This window comes from Octodon degus, unplaced genomic scaffold (assembly GCF_000260255.1).
Source record: "Octodon degus isolate 3935 unplaced genomic scaffold, OctDeg1.0 scaffold00148, whole genome shotgun sequence".
Taxonomy (NCBI): domain Eukaryota; kingdom Metazoa; phylum Chordata; class Mammalia; order Rodentia; family Octodontidae; genus Octodon; species Octodon degus.
The window spans coordinates 1,339,786-1,364,267 of record NW_004524724.1 but is presented as its reverse complement, the minus strand read 5'-3'; the positions used below and the strand labels follow the sequence as shown (position 1 = coordinate 1,364,267).

Below are 24,482 nucleotides of genomic sequence, written 5' to 3'. Positions count from 1 at the left end.
GGGATACAACCATATAGCTCTTATTATAAATAAAAACAGGGTGGTGAATTCTATTTACAGAAGGCCAGTTTCTCTGCCACTTATCCAATAAATATTGAACATACTGCACATGGCCCAGGAGACCAAATGCTGGTTCAGACCACCTTTGTGCTGAGTACCATGCCAGTTGCTTTACGTATGTATTCTATTTAACCTTCCCAATAATCCTACCACATATATTTTATTGTTCTCCCTATATACATGACATGCATTATAAAAGGTCCCCAAAAGATTAAGTAACTAGCAGAAAAGCCACATTGCTACACATATCTGAGTCTGGTACAGACTGGATCAAAGCTGTCCCCCCAAGGCTCATGTGCTCAGAGGCAGGCTTCTGGAGGGCACTTTGACCACGCAGCACTGGCCTGTGCAGGAGACCAGGGAAGAGCTCACAGCTGTGTGCGTCATGGCCTGCAGACTTCCTCCCCAGGCTTCCCTCCTGGGTAGGCAACACTACCCTCCCTCTGTCCCCTGGATGCCATCGAGGGAGGAGCGTCCTTCTGCCGGGCCCTCTACCAAGTTCTCCCCACCTTGGAGCCAGCCAGCCATGGACTGAACCCCTGAAACCATGATCCGAAGTAAACCTCCTCTCCCTGCACTGCATGTCAGCTATTCTGTCCCAGCAAGGGACAGGACAGTCACGTTTCAAAGCCAGTGTTTTGTGGCCCTACCAAAGGCAGCTGGAGCTCTGCTCAGAAAGTCCCTTCCGCTTCGACTGTTCAACCCACATCAGGGCTGTGAACATGTGCCTCTGTCCTGATTCACCCTCCCAGAGGAATTTTGGGTTTCTACTTACACTTAAAAATCACAACTGTCCAAGTGCTCAGCAACTGCAGGGAGACGCAGCGTAAACCACTTTAACCAAGTGAGCTGTTTTCAGCCAATAAAATGAGAAGCAGACTCAAGTTGTACCCACAGGCTGTGGAGCTCGCTTCGAAAGCAGCAATGGCGCGGCTCCAGCTCCACCAGGTGCACAAAGGCGAAGCTCTTTCAGATGAGCCTACACACATTTTAAACTGCTTAAGTTATCTTTTCTGTCTAGTCTTACGTCTTGCAGTGTACGTCTGGCCAATGTTCCAGAATGCCATCTTTGTGGAGGAAGACACAGCCAGCTGCAAGGACACGTGAAACGAATAGTACAGGGACTGAATGGAAACGTAAATACACTTTATAATTCAATTTTCTGCTGTTTGCTTTAGAAACAAACGAAATGGGAACAAAGGGCTGTTTGGTGACTAAGTGCTAAAAACTTCTCTCATAGATTTCATAGTCTCCTGGTGGTTTTCAGCAGAACTGGCCTGCCCCATGGAAACACAGGAGCGGCTACCCGAACCGCAGTGCCTGTATTGGATGTTGGCTTCTCCGTGTGACTCTTGCACACCAGAACGAGGACACCGCTGGCTTTTCACCACACAAATCCAGTTAAGCGTTCCAGGGATGATGAAAGCGAGGCTGGTCGGTGTGCTTCCCTGGTGTGGGGAGCCGCACAGGCTGCCCATTCTGTGCCTGCGTGCATGCTGCATGGGCTGCTCCGGCCAGGTCAGAAGAGGTGGCTCAGCACGGGAACGTTTGAGCCGGAGCCTGCAGGGCCTGATATGTGTGAAGGGTTGCTAGCTGCCCGTTTGCATGCCATAAACAGCACAGGATCCATCTCTCATGAAAGAGACAGAGCTCGAGGCCTGTGCCTGCCTGGACAGCACTGCCTGAGATGGACAAGAGGCGGCACCACATCACGCCATGAGTCGCCAGCATTCTTCCTTGCCAGTCTGAATCCTGGCAAGAAAATCAGAATTGCTTCTGCAACTTTCTCTCCCTCTCTCTCCCTCTCTCTCTCTCTCTCTCTTTCTCTCTCTCTCTCTCTCTCTCTCTCTCTCTCTCTCTCTCTCTCTCCCCCCCTCTCTCTTTCACACACACACACGCATGCACGCACGTTTGCACGCATGCGCACGCACACACGCACACACACACACACACGGCTCCACAAATAGCACCATTTTCAGGCCAGTTAGCTACCTAGTAGAGGCACTTGGAGATGGGAAAAGAAACCAGCGTGCAACCCAGTTCCAGGCAGTTTTATGAACAAACCAGGCAGCTACACTTACCTCTCACTAAGATGCAATTTTCAGTGAAATCCTAACAGATACAGCTCTTCATTGGGCATTGCCTAGATAGAGTCCAACACAGGACAGCGGTGTGATGCTCTTAAATGACACTGAGCTACTCATTTCTGGTGTCTGTGAGATTTGGGGTATCAAAGATCACAGGGACCCATGCTAGGTCCTCTGCCTGCCGAAGTCCCCAACAGCCCTCGGACCTCAGAGGCAGACAGAGTGGCCGCAGCTACATGGGGCCTAGTGGCTGAAGAGAGCAGCTCCCTGGGAGGGGCATCTTATTTTGACATGTATGCACAAAGGCTCTGCCTTTTGGATTGAAATAAGTGACCCTGCTCTCGCCACCTTTTCATGTTCTAATGTTGCAATTATAATGGACAAGGTCATTTCAGGATCTTCATGGGGCTGTCAGGCTGTCTCCACAGTGGGAAGCTGTGAGAAACGGTGCCACTCCCTGGCCACGGCACAAGCCTGTAACCCAGCACAGGGGAGGCTGAGGCAGGAGGATCACTGCAAGTTCAAGGTCAGCCTGGGATACATAGTGAGAGTCTGTTGCAAAAAGATAAAAACAAACAGAAAAGAAGCCATGATGATTATCTGCACAAGGCCCAACGTAAAGCAAATTTTAGCAACGAGCACGTATACTCCGAGGCACTGCCCGCAGCACACGCTGCTGGGCGCAGTCATGCCTCGGACGCCACGCCATGCTGCCGCCTCCAAGCCAGGCTCCTCCCAGCCTGAGCTGCGCAGCCACCACCTTTCCCGCCACAGCAGGCCGCGCCTCGCCATCAAGGGACAAGAGAGGACTGTCGTAGTCATTTGTCACTGCTTCGAGTTAACTCAGTTTTGACCTAAAATCATGATCACTGCCATCATAGTGTTAATAAATGCACGTAAAACCATCCCACAAGAACCGCAATGGGGGCGCCACGTGGACAGGGCTCTCCTTGGACACCAGCCCTACCGTCAGTATGACGGACACCTGCTGCGGCCAAAGAGTACAACGCGAGGGGCGCGAAGGCGGCGTCCATACGGAGCTGGCTGGGTGCCCTGTGTCCACGGGGTGTGGGCGCTACCAACTGCCTGCCGCACCTGCGAGGCGCCAGACTGCTGTCAAGCCACGCCCATGAGGGGACTGTGCGCTACAGTTTGCCGCTGGAGAACAGACAGGAAGTTCTTGTTCAATAAACAGACCACGAGTGAAGACTACTCGTGTGTCAGGGTCTTCTCTCACTAGCAGAGTAAAGACCACAGAAGAGCTCTGACCTCGGCGCGCACCCCGGGAGGACGGCTCCAACTACCTAGCTCCACTTCCTCGGGGCTGAGTAAACCTTGGCCCTTTGTTTAACTGGGGAAGAAGCGTCTGCTCTGAGACGGTCAGGACAAGGACAGTGGCACTGGAAGGGGCCTGAGAGCAGAAGAAAGTGGCGGAGAGCAACGCCAGAGAACAGCATGGTTAATTACGGAGGCCAAACTAAGAAGAGCGATAAACAGACCCATGCCTCTGCCTCAAGCTGGCCCGAGCCTAGATGCTTTCCCTTCTCCAGCAAATGCAATTTTATCACCGCCAGCTGCTTTTTTTCTTAAAGCCAAGCCACATTTCTTGCTGTCCACATCGCACCTTGTGGCCCCTCATTCACACACAGCAGGTCTGTCATGAGTCACCAGGCAAGAGGGTTTGACAGTGGGCCACAAGGACAGCACACCACACCACCGCCCCTCTGCATGAGGCCCGTAGAAACACCCTGCCCGCGACTGTGGCCACAGCTGCGAGGCATCAGGCATGTTCCACAGTCGTGCTGTGTGCAGCCTGCGAATGCTCAGAGGTGAGGAAACCATATCCACACTCAGAAAGCAAAGCACCTTGAAGAGCTGATACAATATGGCTGAGGACATTTGGGGGCGTTTTGTTTTATGTCAGTATTTCAATAAAATGATATTGTTCTGAGTTCTTGTCCTGGTACAACTTGTGCCTTTTCAACTACAGACAAAGGAAATTAACATGCTTTTGGAAGGAAATTATATGCTGAGCTCTCTCCCTCAATTTACAGCCTGAAGCCCCCAGGGCTTAGTAGAAAGACATTTATGGAGGTTGTAATGCTGTGTTAAATTATCTCCTGTTAACAAATTTACCAAGCTTTTCATTTACATCACTGCAGGATAATAAAGTGCATCACTTTCCCCTCGTACAGCCCAGCGACCTGCGACCTGGCGGGCTCATTGGTAAACACAACACAAGGGCTCTCGCTCTGCAGACACGCCACTGACGTGTCACCTCTAGCAGGGGGGTATTACAGTTACAATGACAGGCAGAAAACCTTAAAGATGTCAAAGGAGTCTTCGGATCTGAGAACTCAGAATGCACTGGAGCGGTTCTGAGATTCTTTCTCATTAAGAGGGGTATATATGTTACGCAGAACCACAAGATGCACTGCACTGTCTCAAAGCCATTGTGTCATACAACCATGCTTGTCGTGGAATTTCGGACAGGAAAGCTTTTCACGGGAATGTGTGGATTCCTTCACTGTGTTGTTTGTTCTGTTAACCAAAGCGCACACATTCAGATTCCCTGAGCTTTGCCACATCACCTTTCTTGGTCAAAGATAGATCAAATCTGAGGCTCCGCACCACACGCCCCTGACTCCTAGGCTCTGTTTCCTTTCTGATGACCTGAAGATTTTTGGAGAGTCAGGTCACCTGTAGAGTGTGCCTACCTCAGGAATGCCCTTATGGTTCTGCCACAAGTGGACTGCGACTGGAAGTCTAGTCCTGCCCCCTTCACTCCACCCGTGAAAATACCACATGCTGAAAGCAGAATTCTGAACACACACAAGCCCACCCCACACGTGCAAACCTCAGGAACTGCCCCGGCCCCTCTGAAATGAGATGGGCAAGAAGGCAAAAGCACAGGAGTCCTGGCATCGGGGTGGTGACCACACAGTGGACACGGACACAGGCAGCAGCCTTGGTGCCAGGTGGGTTTGGGCCCTGCAGCTGCACCATGAAAGGTGATGGCAGAGTGGGAGAGGCGCGGTGTCGTGGAAAGTCTCAGGGAACTAATGGCACCTGCACTGGTGACCCGTTGCCATGACAGCTGTGAGGAGCACACTCCTGCCAGTCGCTCTTTGTTCTGCTCAGCTGTTCTCCTCAGAAACGATCCAGAGGTTGAATTAGGGAGTCAGAGAATGTAAAGTGCTGATGGTGTTTGCGCTGACTGTGCTGCTGCTTCCCGGCATGCTCCAGGCCATGCAGCACACAGAACACCTACAGGATGTGCTGGGCCTGCTCCTCCCAGGTCCAGGCCCCACCTCGGCCAGAAGCCAGATGCCAGGTGGGCTTGCTGCAGGCTGCAGACCACTGGGGCGGAGCAGATGCTGCCGACTCATCCTGAGCTAGGAGACCACCAGCCAGCCGGGCTCAGCCAGCTGTCAGGAACATCTGGCCCTCAGCTTGCAGCCTCCGGGGGCAGGTCGCACAGCACAGAGTTACGAAACAGCTTCACATGGAGGTCCTCAGAAACTCTGAATTCTCTAAGACCTTTACCATTTTTAAATGATCGGAGAAGTGAGAAACCATGTAGGCATTACAATTTCTGTGGCCTCCATAGGTATGTCCTCTTGGCACTCGGGAATTCTGGCCTGCTCTGAGCTTTAGTAGTCTCCTAGGCTTTTTACAAATGCTGTTTGGGAGGTAGAGAAATCCTTACTGACAACAGTTTTATCCTGAGGAGCACAGATAGATGCAGTCCTTAAGTCACCTTCATAGATCACTGCCTGCCTAAGTGGTGGCGTCCTGCCCACACCTTGCTCCAAGGGTGTGGCAAGTACGTGCTTAGCAGCCCTGCGGTCCTGTGAGCAGAGCAGGCGGCAGCTCCAGGACCGCCTAGCCGCAGACGTGGCCCGAGCATCAGCGGCCCAGCTCTGGCAGGTTTCCTCTCCGGGGTGTCCAGGGCTTCATTCCAAATCCAGGGCCCTGTGAGGCTCTCTGCCTGGGCCATGACCAGCATACCTGCACCCGGCCCTTCCATGTGGCCCAAGGCCCAGGTGGACGTCTACCTTGAACTTGGGCTCATTGTCAGGACTGCTGTGGATCAGATGAAACTGACGTAGTCTGCCGCTGCCAGACTCGGGGTAGGGCTGCTCCACGACGCTGCCCGGAACCCAGCAGCTGCTGGGCAACCCCTCTGGACAAGCCAAACCTGCGCTGCTATCCGGCTGTGTGCCACACGCCTCACTTGTACTTTTTCTACCCTATCAAATTTTAAAACTGACTTTTCTTTGTGTAGTTACAGTACTTAAACATGACAGAATCTTTTTTTTTTTTTTTTTTTGGTTCTAAATTTTAAACACTATAGATCTTCATGTCACACCTTCCTCAAAACTGTCCTGCAGCCCCAGGGGCGGGTCGTGGGTTGTGCGTCTGCTGATGGAAAATCACCCCTGGCTCGGAGGGGCACAGAGAAACGCCAGGCTCGCTTTTCAGAGACGCTGCGCGCTGCGGAGGAGGCGCGCGCACACGCCCGCAGCTGCGGGAGGCGCAGGACGCCTGGAAACGCGCGCAGCTCAGCGGAGATCTCCGTTGTCTCTGCCATCTTTATGGCCGTGATCTTCCAAAGTAGATCCCATCGAAGCTGCTCCAACCCAGCAGGACAACAACAGCGAGACTATTTAGTAAAGTGTGCAGGGGCAAGTCACTTACACAGGAACCTTTGCCTGTCCTCTCGCAGGAGTGTGATTTGTGAGGCCAAGTACAGAGGTTTTAATCCACAGAGGACAATGCTAACAAAATCAGCCTCCCTCGGCCGCAGGAAGACTTCCAGCTCTTCCACATACTCAGACCTGGTGAGGTGCCGCCTGGTCGGGGGCTGCGTGTGGGATTCCACTCCTGCCGGCTTTAATCTTCTACCCGAACCCAGATCCTCAGATTCCGCCATTCTTCTGAGCAGCCGGGAAGAGACGTGGACCGTCTAATTTCGGAGGCCCTGCTCATTTCTGTTCTTTTTTCAAGCATGAACCTGACATCAGGATTACTTTTCCACGCTTAAAAAATGAAAAAAATCAAAGCACGCATGGCAGTCAGTCACTTCAGCAATAAACAGGAACGTTCCACTCGTAAGGCTAGGAACAGAGCCCCAGCTCCTCACCGCTGAGATATTAAGAAACTCAGCCACGGGGTGCATTCATCCCTATTCAGCCTTCAGTGGAAATAGAACCAGTGCTGCAAAGCCGTGTTTCTAAGTCAAAATGCAGAAAAAACAGTTTACAACATTCTCTTCATTTGTATACTCATATCAACGTTAACTTGAAGTGATTTGTCTGAGGAACTCACTTGTTTGGAAAAAGTAGCAATGAGTTATTTGCCTCTGACATGTTTTTGAATTAAAAAAAAAAAAAAAAACAAAAAACAAAAAAAACTTCTCCCACAGACAGGAAGGGAGTTCTCTGGGCAGAGCTTCCTCTGGCCTGTGGTAAAGCACTCCGATGGCTGCAGAAGGTCCTCTGTAGGAAACACTCTCGAGACTTCCAGGCAAGCACCGTGCTCATCTGAGCCCCTGTGCTGCTCCCACTGCAGAATTTTAGTTTGTGCGAGGAAAAGGCCAAGGAGGCAGGAAGGTGAAGCACGGCAGTGCCCGCCACTGAGGGCGTCTGGGTTCCATTCCACATCTGTCTCAAGGGAGACAGCAAACTCTACAGAGCGCTTGACTCCCTGGGCCTCGGTTTCCTGGCGCGCAGAACGGCTGGACAGCATCACCCACAGCATGCACATGCTGCTGTATGGCGGGGGATGCTCACAGCCACCTTTCCTGGGATATTCGCACTCAGGCTGCCCTGGTGACAGATGCCAGCATCCTCTCCTTGTTCGGCAGAGAAATGGCTGACTTCACGCACAGGGCAACGGCAAGTCCCTGGCGGAAGCCATGACCACGTCGCAGGGAGAGCTCTGTTGCCATACTTTGTGTTCCATGACGTGAGCCAGCTGCCACTCTACAAGGAAGGTCCCTCCCCAGCCTCTGGTGACACCCACATGCCACATCACTGCCTCTGGAGAAGGGAGGACTCAGGGTACAGAAGGGCAGGAGCCTGCAGGCTGAGAAGGAGGACGCCCTGCACATGCGAAGGTCCCAGTCCTGAGCACTGGCATGGGAGCCCTTGAGACCTCCTCTTGCCCGCACAGGAGCCCTCATGCCAGGCACACAACAGCACACACTCCCATCCGTGCCCAGGGGGCCCCACCAGCTGGGTCACACAAGGAGCTCCCAGTGTACATCTTACACGCACCCTGTGCAGGCTCTAGATTATTCACATCACGTTTTAACAGAACTGCCTTCGAAGCACGGGCCAGCACCTAAAAACACTAATGTCCCAGCAAATCCCAGCAAGAAAAGGGCAGCTCCGAGACCCTGCTTCAGCTAGAGACCCCACACCGGGAGGAAAACCAGAGTTTCGCTGTACACATCTAGCAAACTGTGAGGAAACTGGTGGCAAACTGAGCTCGGTTTTTTCCCAGCCTGTGCCGCCTGCCCCCGACCCCTGGACACCCCAGGGGGTGGGCTCAGGGAAGTGCGGGCACCCGAAGCTCTCACGTGCTCGGCCGCGCCCAGCCCAGGAGAGGCAGGTTCTGAGGTCAGAAGGCCAGCGAGGGGCCTCGCTCAGTGCTGCTGCAGTCGCAGTGTTCTTGGCCTTGGAGCGAAATGCCAGGCATGTTTCCAGTAACAGGGACCATGATGCATCAGACAGGAAGTGCAACAAGGAGGCCATGCCTGAGGAAGCACGGCTCTCCTCAGTGCCACAGTTCTTGGTGGCCCACACAAGAAAGCACACACCAACGACATCTGAAGTTCCAGGGTGCGCATGTGCTTGTCCAAGCAGGGCTGCCCACAAGGAAGCTGAGGGGAAGCCTCGCACTGAACGGACCAAGGCTGCCTTGGCCCAGCGGCGGCTGGGCCTGTCCTCGTGGCGTGCCTGCTTCCAGATCAACAGCTCGGCGGCGAGCTCTGTGCCTCTGTGGACATGGCTCCACAGCAGCAGGCTGGAGCGTGCCAGGTCCGGCCTGAGGGGCTGGCGCAAGGCGGTGTAACCAGCATGCCACCACCAACTCTGCCACGAGCTGCCACCTGGGCGTGAGTGGCTGCTGGACGAGAGACAGCTCCTTTGGCGAGGAGCAGAGGCCATGCGGAGAAAAAGCCACTGTGCTAACCCCACCCTGGAGAGAAGCGCTGCCAGCAGGCCTGCCGGGCCACTCACTACTGGCCCTGCACCTGCTCACTGCGACCCTCTCCCTCCAGGCCTCAGTGTCTCCCTGTGTCAGGCGTCAGTCATAATGCCACCTACCTCAAGCTGGCGTTTGCTGGAAGCTGCCGGCACACAGGCCGTGTCTCCCGTGGCCTGCTAGCTGGCGCAGGTCTCAGTGGTGGGCCCAAGCGTCCCCAAACCTCCCCTAGCGATGGCTAACATTCACTTCTCAATGCCTGTGCGACAGAAATGGCACACGTAACCCTTGTGAGTTATTCTTTTTTTCTGAAAATTGAGATTTGCTTTGTGCCACAGGCACCGTTACTGCCTCAGTATGACCCTGAGAGAGGCACGGAGCATGGGAGGACTGATCACTCGGAGTCCTAAGGACTACTACAGCCTAAGCCAGGGTGGCCCACTTGGGACACAGCACCACGTGCCTGGGGTGCAGCCCTTGCACTGGCCAGGAAAGGGGGCCCGCGGGGTGCAGTTGCCCCAGGTCCATCCACCCCGGCACATTTAGTTTCTCCACCACACGGCTATGGCAGTTCCAACTGGCTGAGACCGCGGGCCTCCCTGAGCTCACCAGTGCCGTCTCTGTTAACAGCTGTGTGCTCAGTGCACGACACCCCAGCCAAACTCACACCTGCCCCAGACACAGGACCCTTCCCACCCACCTATCTTCTGGTGCTCCCCTCGCAGCTGGCAGGGTAAGACAGGAGGCTGGTCGTGCCCCTGAGTCCTCTGAGCCCCAAGTCCTTCCCACTTGAGTCCCACCCACCTCTTCCCGAGCTCCTGGGGTGTGGGGTGCTGGGCACCCAAATTCAGAAAGGCCCAACAGCGAAACTCTGTCTGGGTCATGAAATACGATGCTGACAAATTCTGTGAGGTCTGGGCATGCCTTGAGGCCTCCACTCTGTGGTGTGCCCAAAGTTGCTCAGGAGAAAGAGGAGGAGGAGCAGGAGGAGGAGGAGAGGAGGAACAGGAGGAAGAGGAGCAAGAGGAGGAGGAGGAGAGGAGGAACAGGAGAAAGAGAAGCAGGAGGAGGAGGAGGAGGAAGAAGAGGAGAGGAGGAGCTGGAGGAAGAGCAGGAGGAGGAGAGGATGAGGAGGAGGAGCAGGAGGAGGAGGAGCAGCAGGAGGAAGAGAGTAGGAGGAGCAGGAGGAAGAGAAGCAGGAGGAGGAGAAGGAAGAGGAGGAAGAAAAGGAGGAGGAGGAAGAGGAGGAGCAGGAAGAGCAACAGGAGGCGGAGAAAGAGCAGGAGGAGGAGGAGGAGGAGGAAGAGGAGGAGGAGGAAGAGCAGGAGGAGGAGGAGGCTCCATGGAGCTCACTGGCAGGGCTGCCCACGCTCCCCTCTGCCCACCACTACACACCATGCCTGCAAGTGGCTGGGAAGCAGGTTCTAGATTATTCACATCACATTTTAACAAAATTGCTCTTCAAAGCACGTGCCAGCACCTAAAACACTAATGTCCCGGCAAATCCTGGCAAGGAAGGGACCCTATGTCAGCTAGAGACCCACACCAGGAGGAAAACCAGAGCCTGGCTGAGCAGACCTAGCAAGCTGTCAGGGAAGCTTGAGCCTGCTTAAGAGTGCAGACCCGTGAGCTGTCTTAGCATGAACCCGGCTTGAAGCGCATTCAGCGGCTTACAGCGTGACTCGGTCATCGAACGCTGCAAGTGACTGAAGTAACGGCAGCTAAATACTGAATAATTTAAGAATTAGATAAATTATATCAGTTGCTACTAACCATGAGTTGTCTCTTATTTTAATAAATTTGGGGCGTGTTCACAGGTTAGATCTCAATAAGAAAGCCAGCCATTTTTTCATATGAGAAAAACAGCTAAAAAGACTTTTCAACTGAAGTCACGGAACAGTTCAACCTTTTAACTGATACAGAAAAGATATACATGAATGTATAATATGAAATTTCAAAGCATGTTACATGTACATTGTTTAATAAATCAGGTTAAACTTAATAAAAAATCATTATGCTAAGAGGCTGGAACAACCTTTCATAAGGTGGATGTGGCCATTCCGACCTTGGCCAACGTTCAAACACCAAGCGCTACATTTCTTCCTGCCCACAGGGGGCTGCTTTAGTGAGCTTTCCTTACCTAACGTTTGCTTATTTAGAAGCCTCACTGTGGCTACCCTGTGTGAATCTACAGGGCCCCCTGGGGCCCCCTGGGGTAGGTGCAGGTAGCGGGGGCTTCAGCAGGCCATGCCTCAGCTCTGGCCCCTCCTCTGCCTCTAGACTGCATAGCAGTTTGCCCAGTAATTATTACAAGGCAAGTCCTAACTGAGAATTATCTAAAATCTGTGCGTTCATTCGTGGAAAACTTCTAATATTAGCATTTGTGAGTATTCCAATGAGCTGGTTATTTAATGAATCTCATTATTCTGTAACAATTAAGGTGAGCACCACGGCATCACTCTCTTCTCACCATTAGAAGCCTGAGTCTGGCAGGACGTGGCACATAGGCCCGTGGCCCTGGTGGTCAGGACGCTCCCCCGCTCTTCACATCTGTGCAGCGAGCTGAAGGCCCGCGATCAGCTCAGGCTAGCCGCACTGTGCTATGGACACAGGGGCACCGTGCTGTGGACACAGGGGCACCGTGGAGCCTCCCACCAAGCTCTGTGACCACCTTCGAGAGTCGATAGGAGAATCGAGTTTGGGGTTTCAGAGAACTCACTGGCTCATGAGAAATGGAAAGCCTCTGACAATTGTTAGAGCCTAGTGGTTTAGCCCAGTCTACTCCCAGGAACAAAACCACGGCTGTCCATAGTGCACCCTTCCCAATGTGTGGGGCAGCACACATCCCTGGGCTACAAAATCCGTGCTCTCCCAGAATCCACCTCAGCCCTGCATGGAAACTGACCACATTCCTGCTCCGCGTCCCTGCTCTACATCGCCGTGTCTGAGGCTCTCAGCTTCACACTCTGAGTGGCTCAGCAGACACGCTGCACACACACGCCACTGACGTGCCTGCTGGCCTACTCCGGGCACATCATGTACCTGAGCCCATGTGTCTGTCCCTTCAACAGCTGTGACACAGACTGCATCAGTGGCCTGAAGCCACGCAGCAGGTTAAAGCCCATGACCTCCATGTTGCTGAGCATGCTGCCCTGGCAGAGTGAAGACCTGTGAAGTCCCGAGGGGCATTGTCCTGCAGGAGTGCCACACTCCTGGTGGCACAGTCAGCCACAGTAGCTCCATGTGGCTTTGCCACTGAGGGAGAGCTGGAGGCATTGGGGGCAACCACTGGGACCAAAGGAGCCTTGCCAGGAACCTCCTGGCCTCCTATTTCTATACAAGAATGAGAAGCCTATTTGGCACAGACCCTGTGTGTGAACAGCCTTGACAGGCAGAGATGAGTGTCCAGGAGAGCTGTGTCTGCGCTAACCCCCTTGATGACAGGCCTGCGAGGTACGTGTGCGTTGCAAAACGATTCCCACACAGAGAGGCCACCCTGCCTCCCTCCAACTGTGGACCCAAACCAAAGTGGCTTTGGAGCTTCCCAGCTTCCCTCAACGAGATAAGCTTGAGCTGGAATGAAAGTGGAGGATGACTCAGAAGGTAACTGACACAGAGAGTGACGCCAAGCAGCTGTGGTAGGAAAGAGGAACGGAAGGGGCAGGCCCAAGAGGAAGGAGGCCTCCTCCAGGAGCGGAGGCGTGAGGCTGGCGTCCTCCAGCGGCCCGGGCAGAAGCCAGGCCTCCTCCCAAAGGCAGAACCAGGCATACATGGGGGCAGGAGGCAGGTGGCAAAGGGCACCTGCCGGTGCAGGCACAGCGATGGATGCCTGGATTCCAGGTTCCCACACAAACAGCAGGGTGTGGCATAGCCAACGTGTGCCCCCCATCCTGGTCCAAGTCTAGACTGTCACCCCAGCATGGTACAAATGTTATATAAACAGCTGCCAGGCTGTACTGCTCAGAGAACAGGGACAAAGAAGTCTATGTGCTTTATTAGAGATGCAATTTTTAAAATATTTTTTATGGGAGGCTGGCTGAGTCTGTGGATGCAGAGCCCACAGACTCCAGGGCCACTGGCTTCCGCTGCTTCTATGTTCTGATCATTATCCTAAGTCCCATCTGTCACCAAAGAGGATGAACGAAAAAGTACATCAAGTCCAGAGCCACCAGGACAGGCTCTGCCCTCAGCACACAGCCTGGGAGAAGTGGCTGCAGGCTGTCAGGCGCAACCCTGCTTCAGTGATGTTCTCAGGAGGGGACCGCACAGTGGTGGAACAGTTGGGAAGCAGAGTGACATCACCAGCTCTCCTTATAAAGAGCCAGCAGCGGGGCAGAGCAGAGCAGCTCCCAGGCCCAGAAGGCAGCCATGGGGCTCGGAGAAAGCTTCCCTGAGAGCTCGGAGAGAGGACAGGGCAACCCAGAGCTCCGTGGGTGGCAAGGCCTCCTGCGCCTTCAGGGCACAGGCCACAGGCCGGGCTGGGGCGGCGTCTGGCTGCAGTGAGGAGCCCAACCAGTCCTTGCAGCTGGAGACTCAGGAGAGCTCTGAGGAAGACCGTAGCACTCTCTGTCCATTTTACATCACACTAACCCAGTCGTCCCACATGGGATGAAGGGCGAGGAGGGCCTGCTGTGGCCCACAGGAACAGCGCCCCAGCCCCAGTGCAGCTGGGAGAGGAGCGTGCCGCAGCCTGGGAGCGCCCAGGAAAGCCTCTTCCTACGCAGCTTCTTTGATTCTAAGACACAGCAAGCAGGCAATAAACCCCACGGACTGATGGGCACGCACAGAGCTGCAAGGCTCCTCCCGGCGGCTTCAGGACCAAGGTCTGGTCTGCCAGTGAAGTTGGTGGGGCCCTTCCCGCAACCTGACTTAAGGAAATGCCTGCTTCTGGCCGTCATCGGAAACCGCCTCTGTGCTAGCGTATATGCACATAAGTCACGGCGGGCACTGTCTTCAGGTTTGGAGACAAACTGAAAATCACTTGTCCCTTACACATTTGAGGAAGCCCCCAACGGGAAAATAAGTCACGAGAGACCCAGCCAGGCCAAGACTCATCACACACTAGAACATTATATATCTTAAATGTGTGTCTTTGTGAATTTCCCAAGTGTGAGACAAAGAGAACCTGCGGTGCTGGCAGACTGGCTGCAGCCTCTCCCCATCTGACAAGCAGGGAGCACTGTCCGTGACGCAGGCTAACCTGCAGGCCCCAAGGAGCACTGACCTTCAGTGAAGCCCGTGTCGAGATCATGCCTCAGCGCTTCCATTTCTCGGGTGACCAGCAAGTCATTTGCCCCTTTGGATAATTTGCATCTCAGCCCACTGGGCTACAAGGCCAAAAGTTGATGAATTTGAGAGCATCTCATAAAGTGACTTCTGGTGACTGCCAATGTCTTAAGGAAAATATATCTAAATACCCATATTGTACCATAAATTATGCCCTGAATATTGCACAAGTTATCTATATAAGAAACCCAAAACAAAAGTAAAGAGCGAAATATAAGATAATAGCAAAGAAGTAGCCAGATCTTTTGCAAATGGGAGGGGCCAGCGGGAGGCTGTTGGGAAGTGAGCCCAGTGGGATTAAAGCGAGTCCAGTGCATGCACCTCGATGTGTGCTCCGAACAGGTCCTAGTCAAAATACAACTAAAACAAGCGAGATTAACACAAATTATCATCTAGCTTCATCTCGCATTGCCAGCACACACGCATTCCACGTCAGCAGTGTCTGACAGTGGTGACACGAGCCGCATGACAAGTACCATGCTTTGATTCAATTAATTATTTGCCTGAATAAGTGGATGAGCTTCCCTCGCAGGCTGGTGCTTCCCAGGTGCTTGCTTCTGACCCCACAGCAGCTACCAGGCATAAAAGCAGGGGGGTCCGGGCTGCAACGCCAAGCAGGACAATGGGTGTGGTCAAAAAGTGCATGTGTGAGTGATCAAACTAAATATATGGAATAAAATGCAGGGGCTGGGGCGAAAAAGCTCTCATTAAGGGAGAGTCTTTACCAGTTCTTTGCTGAATGCATTTATTTGGTTACTTGATCTTCCAGCCAATCACATTAGCAATGACAAAAGATATGCAAATTAACGGGGACAATGGCCAGCCAAATTGCTCTGAGTCAGACCCAGAAGGGAGACATTTTCAGTAAGGCTGCAACTTGATTCACTCTTCCAAACCTCTGCATAACCAAAGAGCATTCAGGAGTCATGCTTGGCTAGGACCTGAGAGCCATACTACAATCTCGGGCCAAGAACGATGCAAACAAAGATCAGCTTCACTTCACAAAGTAAGTTAACACTGGAAATGTGTGCATGACTTAGACCCAGCAGAATGCTTACCAGGTCACTGCTGAATAATTACATAGCAACAAAAGAATATGCATGACTATGTTTGAATCACCATTTCATTGTATGTTTTAAGTGAACAAAACACTACATTTGGGGGACAATTTAGGCCTAAATTTTCCTTCTATTTCCCTCAAAAACTCAAACCAATTTATCATGATTAAATTATCCTTAAAACTACATGATTGGCATACTGAGAATAACAACATATTCCATCAAATTCACTTGTTTACTATGAAAATAAACTGACCAAAGACAAACATGGATCTCATGTAAACTACTGCTGTAACACCTCATTACTAAGCTGCAGTTATCAAAAGTCTGCAAGATTCACTCCCATTCTCCTCTCTTGTCCTCTTATTGTTTTTTCACCTGCAGTAGGCTCAGAAAGACTAACTGCACGGCCAAATTTGGGATCTCTACAACTACCCAGTTGTAGTTAATCTGTCAAATAAAGTAACAGTGATCTTAGTTCAGTCCCTAGTGGACAAAAGTAGAATACCCACTTCTTGGCATGATTCAGCACACTTAGACCTAAGTCATTGTGAATAGGCAGCCACAAAAACGAGCACGAGTCCTTTCCTCATCCTGCAGCCTCTGAAATGTTTGCTGTCTTAATAGATGGCTTCGGAGAAGCCAGGCTGTGTCTCCCCAGAGTGCACGTGGTGCAGCAAGTGAATCTCTCCAAAGGCAGGGAGAAGTTTTTCACCAATGAGAGTAGGGCCTCCCTCCTGGTAGCATGATCCCCTCAGCACAGCCGCTTACCTGCCAGGGCCACACAGAGAGCAGAGAGAGAGAGAGCTGCAGGAAGGGCTTCCCCCTTAGCAGGAGTAATTTCAACAGAAAGTTCAGTTCATGGGAAGAAGCTGCTCAATTCGATTACTATGCTCTGGGGTCAAAGTCATGGCCAACCTAGCGTTCACAGGGTACTGAGAGCCATGGCCCACCCGCCCTGTTTCCTTAGCCAAGGCGGAGAAAAGAGGAGCCCCGGCTGGGCAGCGCCTAGGTGTTGAGCCCAGCCAGTGCTCAGGTGCCTGGGCAGGCAAGCCTTGCCAGTGAGCTCATGCGGAAGCTCACCTTCCGGATGTCCTCAGAGACTGAAGAAGGATATGAACGTCTGGGCTTGCTAAAATCAAGTTTCCTTACTGGCATGCACGACTTCTGCAGCCAGATGCCATACGGGTGGTTTATGTTCTTACTCTCACTTCATGTTAATTTCACTAACGGTTGACACAGAGTTAACATTTTGCGCGGTTTCCAGCGCCAATGCACTACGTTTCCCGGGACAAAACGGCAGTTCCTACACTTCTACTGCCACCCGGAGATTTCCTCCTCCCACCACTTGCTCTTCTGACAAACTCTTGCTTTCTTTGCTCACGCTGGATTTAGACTAACTTCAGTGTCCCAAGTAGCGGCAGCCTGGGGCCCACGACTGTGCGCTTCCGCACGCTCGGGTAGTCTGCATGCACCCCGGGAGCTGGCAGGAGTCTTGGGGAGCCTGCACGCGCCCGGAGCTGCGCGGGCGCGGGGCAGGAGGCGGCCGCGCGGCCGGGCCCACTTACCTTCTGCAGCCACTGCGTGTAGTTCTCCATCGCGTGCTCCAGGTGCTGCAGCCGGCGAGCGGGCGGCTCTGGCTCTGCGTGGGGCGCATCCCGCTGCAGCGCGTTGTTGCTGAGCGGGTCGCCCGCGCAGCCCGTGTCCAGCTCCGGCAGCACGAAGGTGTAGGCGCAGGGCCCGTGCTGCACGCGGCTGAGCCTGCGGGCACCGGTCGGGGCTAGCGCCAGCGCCAGAGCGAGCAACGCCAGGCCCGGGGGGACCCCCATCGTCCCGTCCCAGCGCGGGGCCATGTGCCGCGCCCCACTGCCCGCCCTCTCTAGCTGCTCAGGGGCTCCTGCTGCACATCCACGCCAACGCTCCGAGCGACTTGACAGGAATGCGAGTGTGTGCCCGCAGCTGCCGGCCGGCCGGGATGGATCGTCTTACAGCCGGGCTGGTGCTCATGACCTCGGTCCTGCAGGCCCCGCCCCTCCACAGCCTCGGGAACCAATAACGGGGCGGTCCACCTTAACACTCAGTAACCAGGGCGGTCCACCTTAACACTCAGTAACCAGGGCGGTCCACCTTAATGCGCTCGGGACCTGGCCTGGTCACCCTGGCACAACCTGCGCCCGGCCAGGTCCGGCGCAGCCTACCGTTCTGTGTCGCTGGGCGCTGGAGGAAGGGTGGCCTGCTGTCCCTCTCCGCTGAGATGCCCTTTGCTGGGCGATGTAAATTTGCATAATCGTTACTCCCTACAAGCTCTTCTTCCCCACCCGGGAAGTAGCCCTCAGCTGCTGTCAGCCAGGCTTGCCCTCGCTCTATTCACTCCACTTGCGCAAGCGGAGAGAACCAAGCAGCGGCCGTCTGCCCCCGCGGTCCACGCCGGTCCCGGGCCGCGCAGGCCCGGCTCTCCAGGGGCCGCAAGCAGCTGGGCGGGCGCAGGGTCCCTGCCCTGCATCCTGGAGAGCCGGCGGCCGGTCACCGCCCAGACCCCCGGGGCGCCCGTGCCGCGTGGTGGGTGCCACGCCGCGCTGTGCAGGAGGAGCCCTGAGCATCCGGAGGGAGCGCGACCTCAAGACAGCAGCCCCAGCCCAGCCTGCAGGGAGAGGCCGGGCAGGCCTGCAGGCAGGGAGGGGGGAGGCTGCTGCTTGCCTGCCTCCTGCCCGCCCGAGCCCCTTGGGGTCCCCGACTTCCCACCTCCGCTGCACCCTCCGGAGCCACATGCCGGCGCAACTGCGCTGGAGCGTCCTGCCCTTTCCTCAGACCTCTCCTCTAGCGGCCAGCACAAACCCACACGTGTATGTGGGGAAACTGAGTCAGAAGGCTCCCTGCTTGTACTGGCTCTCAGCCTGTTGCTGCTTGGCTGTGCAAAGCTATCTCTTCCACAGGAATGACAAGGAGTGCAAGTCTGAGCCGCATGGGCACCCAAGAAAGGCAAGACTGACACTCAAGACGCAAAATCAGGGTGGACTCCAGGCACAGACAGGCTTGTCATCCTAGTCTTGGGGAGGCTGAGGCAGGAGGACCCCAAGTTCAAGCCTGGCCTGGGCAACTCGAGTACTTGGGGAGAACCTGCTCAAAAGCTTAAGCTCCTCCTTGGTAAGCACAAGGTCCTGAGTTCAGTCCCTGCACCAAAAACTAAAGCTAAATAAATAAACAAGATAGAACTCAGAATGCAGCCTAGTGCTAAGGCCCTGGGCTTAATCTCCACTCCTATCCCCAGACCCATAAAAAGAGAACAGAGGCAGACGCAGAGAGACAGAGCCAGAAACTGGTTGCTTTGCCAGACAAACAGAAACCATGACGCTGGGAGTACTGGTGTTGCTCTGGGAAGATGGCTAAAGACTCATTTTGAGCAACAGGAAAACTCGGTGGTGGGAGGGATGTAGCCTGGGTCCGGGCCCTTGCACTACATGGCCCCGGCGTGCAGGGTGCAGGAAGGCTGCGGTCAGCAGGCCCATGGCTTATAACTTCTACAACCCCCAGAGAAGTGAAGAACTCTGTTCCGTGGAGTTCCCGGGCTGTCTGGTCTTGGAGACTTTACACCCCACACCCCACGCAGATGAGCAGGGCCCTGGAAGGCAGACTCAGGCCTCAAGGCTCTTGGCTCCTGCCAGTGTCCAGACCCCGGGGCCGGACACTGTTCAGAGGGTGCTCGCTGGCACCAATGCACCGAGTCTCCAGTGTCCTTGTGACACTTTCCTGCAGTCCAGACTGTGAGAGGCTTGCACCACAGATGCCAAAGGCCTCCTCAGGCAACTGCAAACCTTCCTCAGGGTTTCTTCCTGCTTCTGTGCTTTGTCCAACCCATCTGGCGTGAGCTCCTCCGTGGTGCTTACCCTGTTTCAGCACTGATGCCCCAAGCTTCATGTGACAGCAGGGAGAATGGATGAGTGAGCGAGATGGCCGGCTGGGCCTCTGGTCCCTGATGAGTCAATGTTCCCGCCCCTCTACCCATATCTCCAGGGAGGACTGGTGTTGGAGAGGAAGAAACATGGGAACACAGAGAGCGGGGCGGCAGGGAACCTGCGCCCTAACCATGTTCCCACCTCCTAGCGGAGCAGAAGTGGAGCAGGATGCCCTGGTGTAGTGTCCTCACTGGCCCTACAGATGTTGGAGCATGTGTACTCTTCCCAGATGTCAACCCCATACCATACCTGGTGCTGACACAGACTGTAACCCTGCTCTGAGGCAGAAGTCAATGGTACGGTATGTGTAGAGAAGGGTGTATTGACCAAAGGCCCTCCCGGCACTGAAAGGCAAGCAAGCACCCAGATGACAAATGCTGGGGGAGCCCCTACCCTCCCTGCCCTCCCGTCCTGCCCTGTCCTCCTCTTGCTCCCCCACCTTCCCCAGACCTCCCCTCTGCTTCCTCCTCTGTGACCTGACCTGAACCCAGGGTGGCTCAGGAGCCCAGGGCTGTGGTGCCTCTGAAGGGCTCGCTGCAGCGTGTCACAGGGCCCTGGCCCCGCTGCACAGCTGCTCTGCTCACCGCCCCCCTCACCCACCCTGTGGGCGGCAAGGCAGCCACATGCAGGGGAACTGCAGGAGCTGCAGAGTGGTAGACCTTGGAGTCTCACTCAGTGGCTCAAGGGCGTGGCCATGGGCACCAGCTGGGCCCTGGTGGCTAGGCTGGATTTGAGCCACAGCAGAGGGACTGGGAAACAGCAGCTCAGATGGCTTCCAAAGGGAGGGGAGCTGCGACATGGAGGGTCACCTTGGACTGGAGGGCCAGCAGAGGCCTCGGAAGCTGCTCTGGAGCGCCCTCAGGCCTGGGCACAGCAGCGCGGTGCGGACCCTGGCAGTTGAGAAGGGCGCTGCTGCGGATGGAGGGGCTCCAGGCCCGCGCAGAGGCAGTGGCTTGGCCTTGCACAGCGCCAGCTACTGGCCAGGCCCGAGCTAGCTGGGAGCTTCAGGGCCCAGGAGACAGCCTGGGCTGCCCGGGCCTTGCTGTCAGCGAGTCCACAGAGTGAACCCAGGTGGCCAGTGGGATCGTGTCAGAGGGACCTCTGTGAGACCTTCCCTGCTGGCCCCACACTGGGGAGGGGGGAGTAGGGGCCAGGAGGGGCGTGTGCAGGCTTCCTCCTTTCTCAATCCAGGCTGAGAAGAGAAGGTCAAGGGCTCCCTGCCTCAGTTTCCTCGGCTCAGGAAAGAACACGCACTTCGGATATGGTAGAAACTCAAGAACAACGGTTTCCAGCGCAGCTGGATTTGCGCGGGCATTGGGGCCTTTGCTGCCAACACTGTGGAATTAAGATCACTGCTTGTCCGCAGTCTTCAGACCCCCTTTCCCCGCTCGCCAGCGCTCCTTTCCCTCCTGTGTCCCCTCAGCGCAGGACCAGGGCTGTGTCCTACTCTCCTTGGTTGTTTCTTGTCTTAGACAATGGGAGACAAGACAGTTATCTTTAGCTCAGTCTCCACATCTGCAGAATGGGCACAGTAACAGGGCACCATCCCTGAGCCAAGGGACAATGAAGGGAGGTGACAGATAGGAAGCCCCAGCTGGCCTGGCACATCCAGGGCTGTGTTCTGGGTCTGCCTGTGTGTTCCTACTTGTGTTCCAGTGTGGCTTGCTTTGTAGCTTGTGTAATTGAATTTTATGGCCGTATTTATCTAATCCTGCTTCCTAGCACAATGTCCTCTTGATGTCTGAGATCATTTTTGAACATTTTTTTAAAAATCACACATTGAAGAAGCACAGCCTCTACGGAGATGGCTGTGTAAACGCGCTGGCCACTCTGGGAGCTCTGACGTTCCTCCCACACCCCACACCTGGAGCAGTGAGTGCCTGGCACACAGTGGGCACTGAGTAAATATTTGGTAACTGAATGAAGAGTTGGAAACCATGCAGTAGGAACACTCGGCAGAGGCTGGAGCCATATCCAGCGTCCTGGACTTGCGGTCCTGCCCGAGCTGGTGAGAGCCTTAGGCCCTGGGAGCCATGGCAGCAACGCGGATGTCATTTTAGCGTCGTCACTGTGGCTCATCACCCACTCCTTCCCAGCCAGTGCAGACAGATGACCTTCTACTCAAGAACTTGTGGAGTGCCATCCTCACGGGCTGTTTCCTGGGAGATAACGCGTTCTCTTCGGTGCAACCCGAAAGACTTAGACACCAGTGTTGGCCTCATGCGAAGCACGCACTTTGGTACGACTTACATATCCGCAACGGAAACCTTGTTCTATCTATTTTTTCAAAGCCAGCTTTACTCCTCTGCAGGGTCTGGTCAGATTAAGAATTTGGCAATTAAGCTAAAAATAAATTCCAGTGGTACATAAAGCATTTAAAAATAGTTGCTTTAATCCGGTTCTTGGTTCATGTATTATCTGGCAAAGGCCAGTCTTTGATGACAGCCCTAAACAGAATTCATTACATGTGAAAAGTTAGCACCTTCTATCCTGATGGATTTATTCTTCCTTCTTGACTTTTCTCCAGGAGTTAGTAGACGTCCTTAAGGGAGCAGCAGAGGCGACTGATAAAGACTAAGCTGCATGCTGACCGTGAAGGGCCGCTCTGTGCTTGTGCATCCCTCGGCTGTCGCAGTGCCCGTGCTCTTGGGTCCCTCCTTTCCTTGGCTCCTTTGCTTACCTCAGTTTACCCAAAGCAACGGCCTCCGACAAACCAAGCACAGCTAGTTTTCCTAGTATGTGCTCAAATCCACCATGGTAGATCTGGGCTCAGAACTGCCTCAAAGCCTCTCAGTTGGTTTCTCCTCTGTAAAATAGTGGTAACGCAAGCTCCCGTGTTGGTGGTGTTCATGGTTGTGATGGCGGAGATAACGTGAGTGCAGCGATTACCTGTCGGTATCACGAGCACGCAATAAATGTCTGCTGCTATTAAGCTGGGCGTCACTGGCGCCTAACTGCTCTTTTAAATATTGACTCTTCTCCCCCTCTTCTGAGCTGTGTAGCTTGATGGCTTTTTCAAGACTTGAGGAGGAAACGTAAATGCTCCACAGAGAACACAGCTCTTGGGAAGATATGTGCACTGTTCCCCTCCCTCTGCCTAAGACAAGACGGGAAGGGTTTGCTCTTCACCTACTAAATGGCTGCACTGTACTTTCCACTGCTAGGATTAAGAGAAGAACATGGCCAAGGAGATAGCTCAGCAGCATAAGCGCCCGCCTGGCAAGCGTAAGGTCTGGAGTTCAATCCCCAGTACCACCGAGAGAGAGAGAGAGAGAGAGAGAGAGAGAGAGAGAGAGAGAGAGAGAGAGAGAGAGAAGAGCAATAGAAATTTCTGGTCAATCATTACTTTCAGTTTCAGACCTAAGCATTGTTTGTGTCTGGAGCCTTAGGCCAGGAGGGACGCAGCCTGCACAGGCTGGGGCAGGGTGTAAATGAGTCAACTACGCCACCTGCTCATTCAGACCCCCAGATCGATATGCTACCTGGTTTCACAGTGCCTCTCATTAGTTATTAACTCAATGCAAAGACAGAACTTGATAGCAGTTAGACAAGAGGAAAGCCTTAAGAGTTAGAAATGAAAGCTGCCCCTAAAAATTCGTGATAGTGCATCCAGCACCATTCGCCACAGTCAGCCTACATCATTTTCACACTCAACACTTAAAACAAGCATACCTTATCCATTTTACAGATGAGGAAACTGAAGTTTTAGAAATAAGAGATTAGTCAAGCCACTACCGAACAAGCACTTTCACTAAGCCATCTGATGTACAGGCCCAGCTGTTCTAACAGGGTGCTTAGGAAAATCCTCTCAAATACATAAAACAGCAGCTCCTGGTTGTTCAGCTGCATCTCCATCTTCACTGAGTACAAAAGCCTAGGTGAATCTATTGTCCCATGTCCCCGGTCACCCAAATCAGGTCCAGCAGGAGCTTGTTTGGAGCTCTGACCCCCTGCCCCAGCCAGGCTCTGGAAGTGCAGACTGGCCCAGCTGGTCTCCACAGCTCGTGGGTAACTCTGAGTCATGCCCACGACGGGGCCTCTGGGACCTAGCAGCACTGTGGAGACATGTGTTCTTGGCCCTGGAGATGCACATGCAGTTCATCTGGTGCAGCCTGAACCCTGGTGTTCAGCAGGTGCCGTGTGTGGCTATCTTGGGTAGTCTGCAAATTTAGTGGGAAGAAAGAACCAAGAAGTGCTGTGAGAACTCTTGTAATTTGTTCAGTACTAAGAAATAAAAAGTAAACTTAACTTAGATATTCCTGACATATTTCTGGAGAGATTTTTGATTGCAGGATTATAAAACGGTGATCTTAGTGCCTTTAAAGTGTTGTGTATTAAATTTCTGGAGCATCTAAGGACACAAAGATTACCGCATTTTAGATAAACTAGACCCCAGAGACTAAGCACCTCCTTAGCTTATGCTGTTTGTTGTTGTTGAACTCATTTGTCTCCAAGATTTATATTTTTAAAGGCTTTAAAGCGTAAAACATTTCTGTTTGGCCACTCATGAACGCGGCGTTGACGCTGTCACGGTGACATGCTGTCTCCTCAGTCGTGGAATTATTTTGCAGCTCTCAAGATAATCAGGCTGCCTTTGTGCCCCACATGTTCCAGTATGTGATTTACACCTGGAATGGAGAAAGTGGCTGAGGAAACAGCACTGACCAAGAGCTCTCCCAGACGAACTTCAGGCGCTTGGCATTGCTTACTGCGTACTCCCTACAAATATGCAATCAAAGTGGAGTTCCACAAGGAAACCTGGAGGTTCTGGAACAGGCTTTTGCTTGTGTCACACTGGCTCCACACCCTCCTGGCAGCGCAAGTTA

General features: G+C 53.8%; 1 protein-coding gene across 1 annotated transcript in view; it reads right to left on the bottom strand.

Moving 5' to 3' along the window:
• Angpt1 (angiopoietin 1) overlaps positions 1-17,683 on the bottom strand; it is a 178,605-nt gene extending 160,922 nt beyond the window's left edge. The window contains exon 1 of the mRNA XM_004642268.2: positions 17,272-17,683. Coding sequence (XP_004642325.2) covers positions 17,272-17,556 — 285 coding nt within the window. The 5' untranslated portion in view covers positions 17,557-17,683. The remainder of the gene's footprint in view (positions 1-17,271) is intronic.
• Between the last annotated feature and the right edge of the window lie 6,799 nt (positions 17,684-24,482).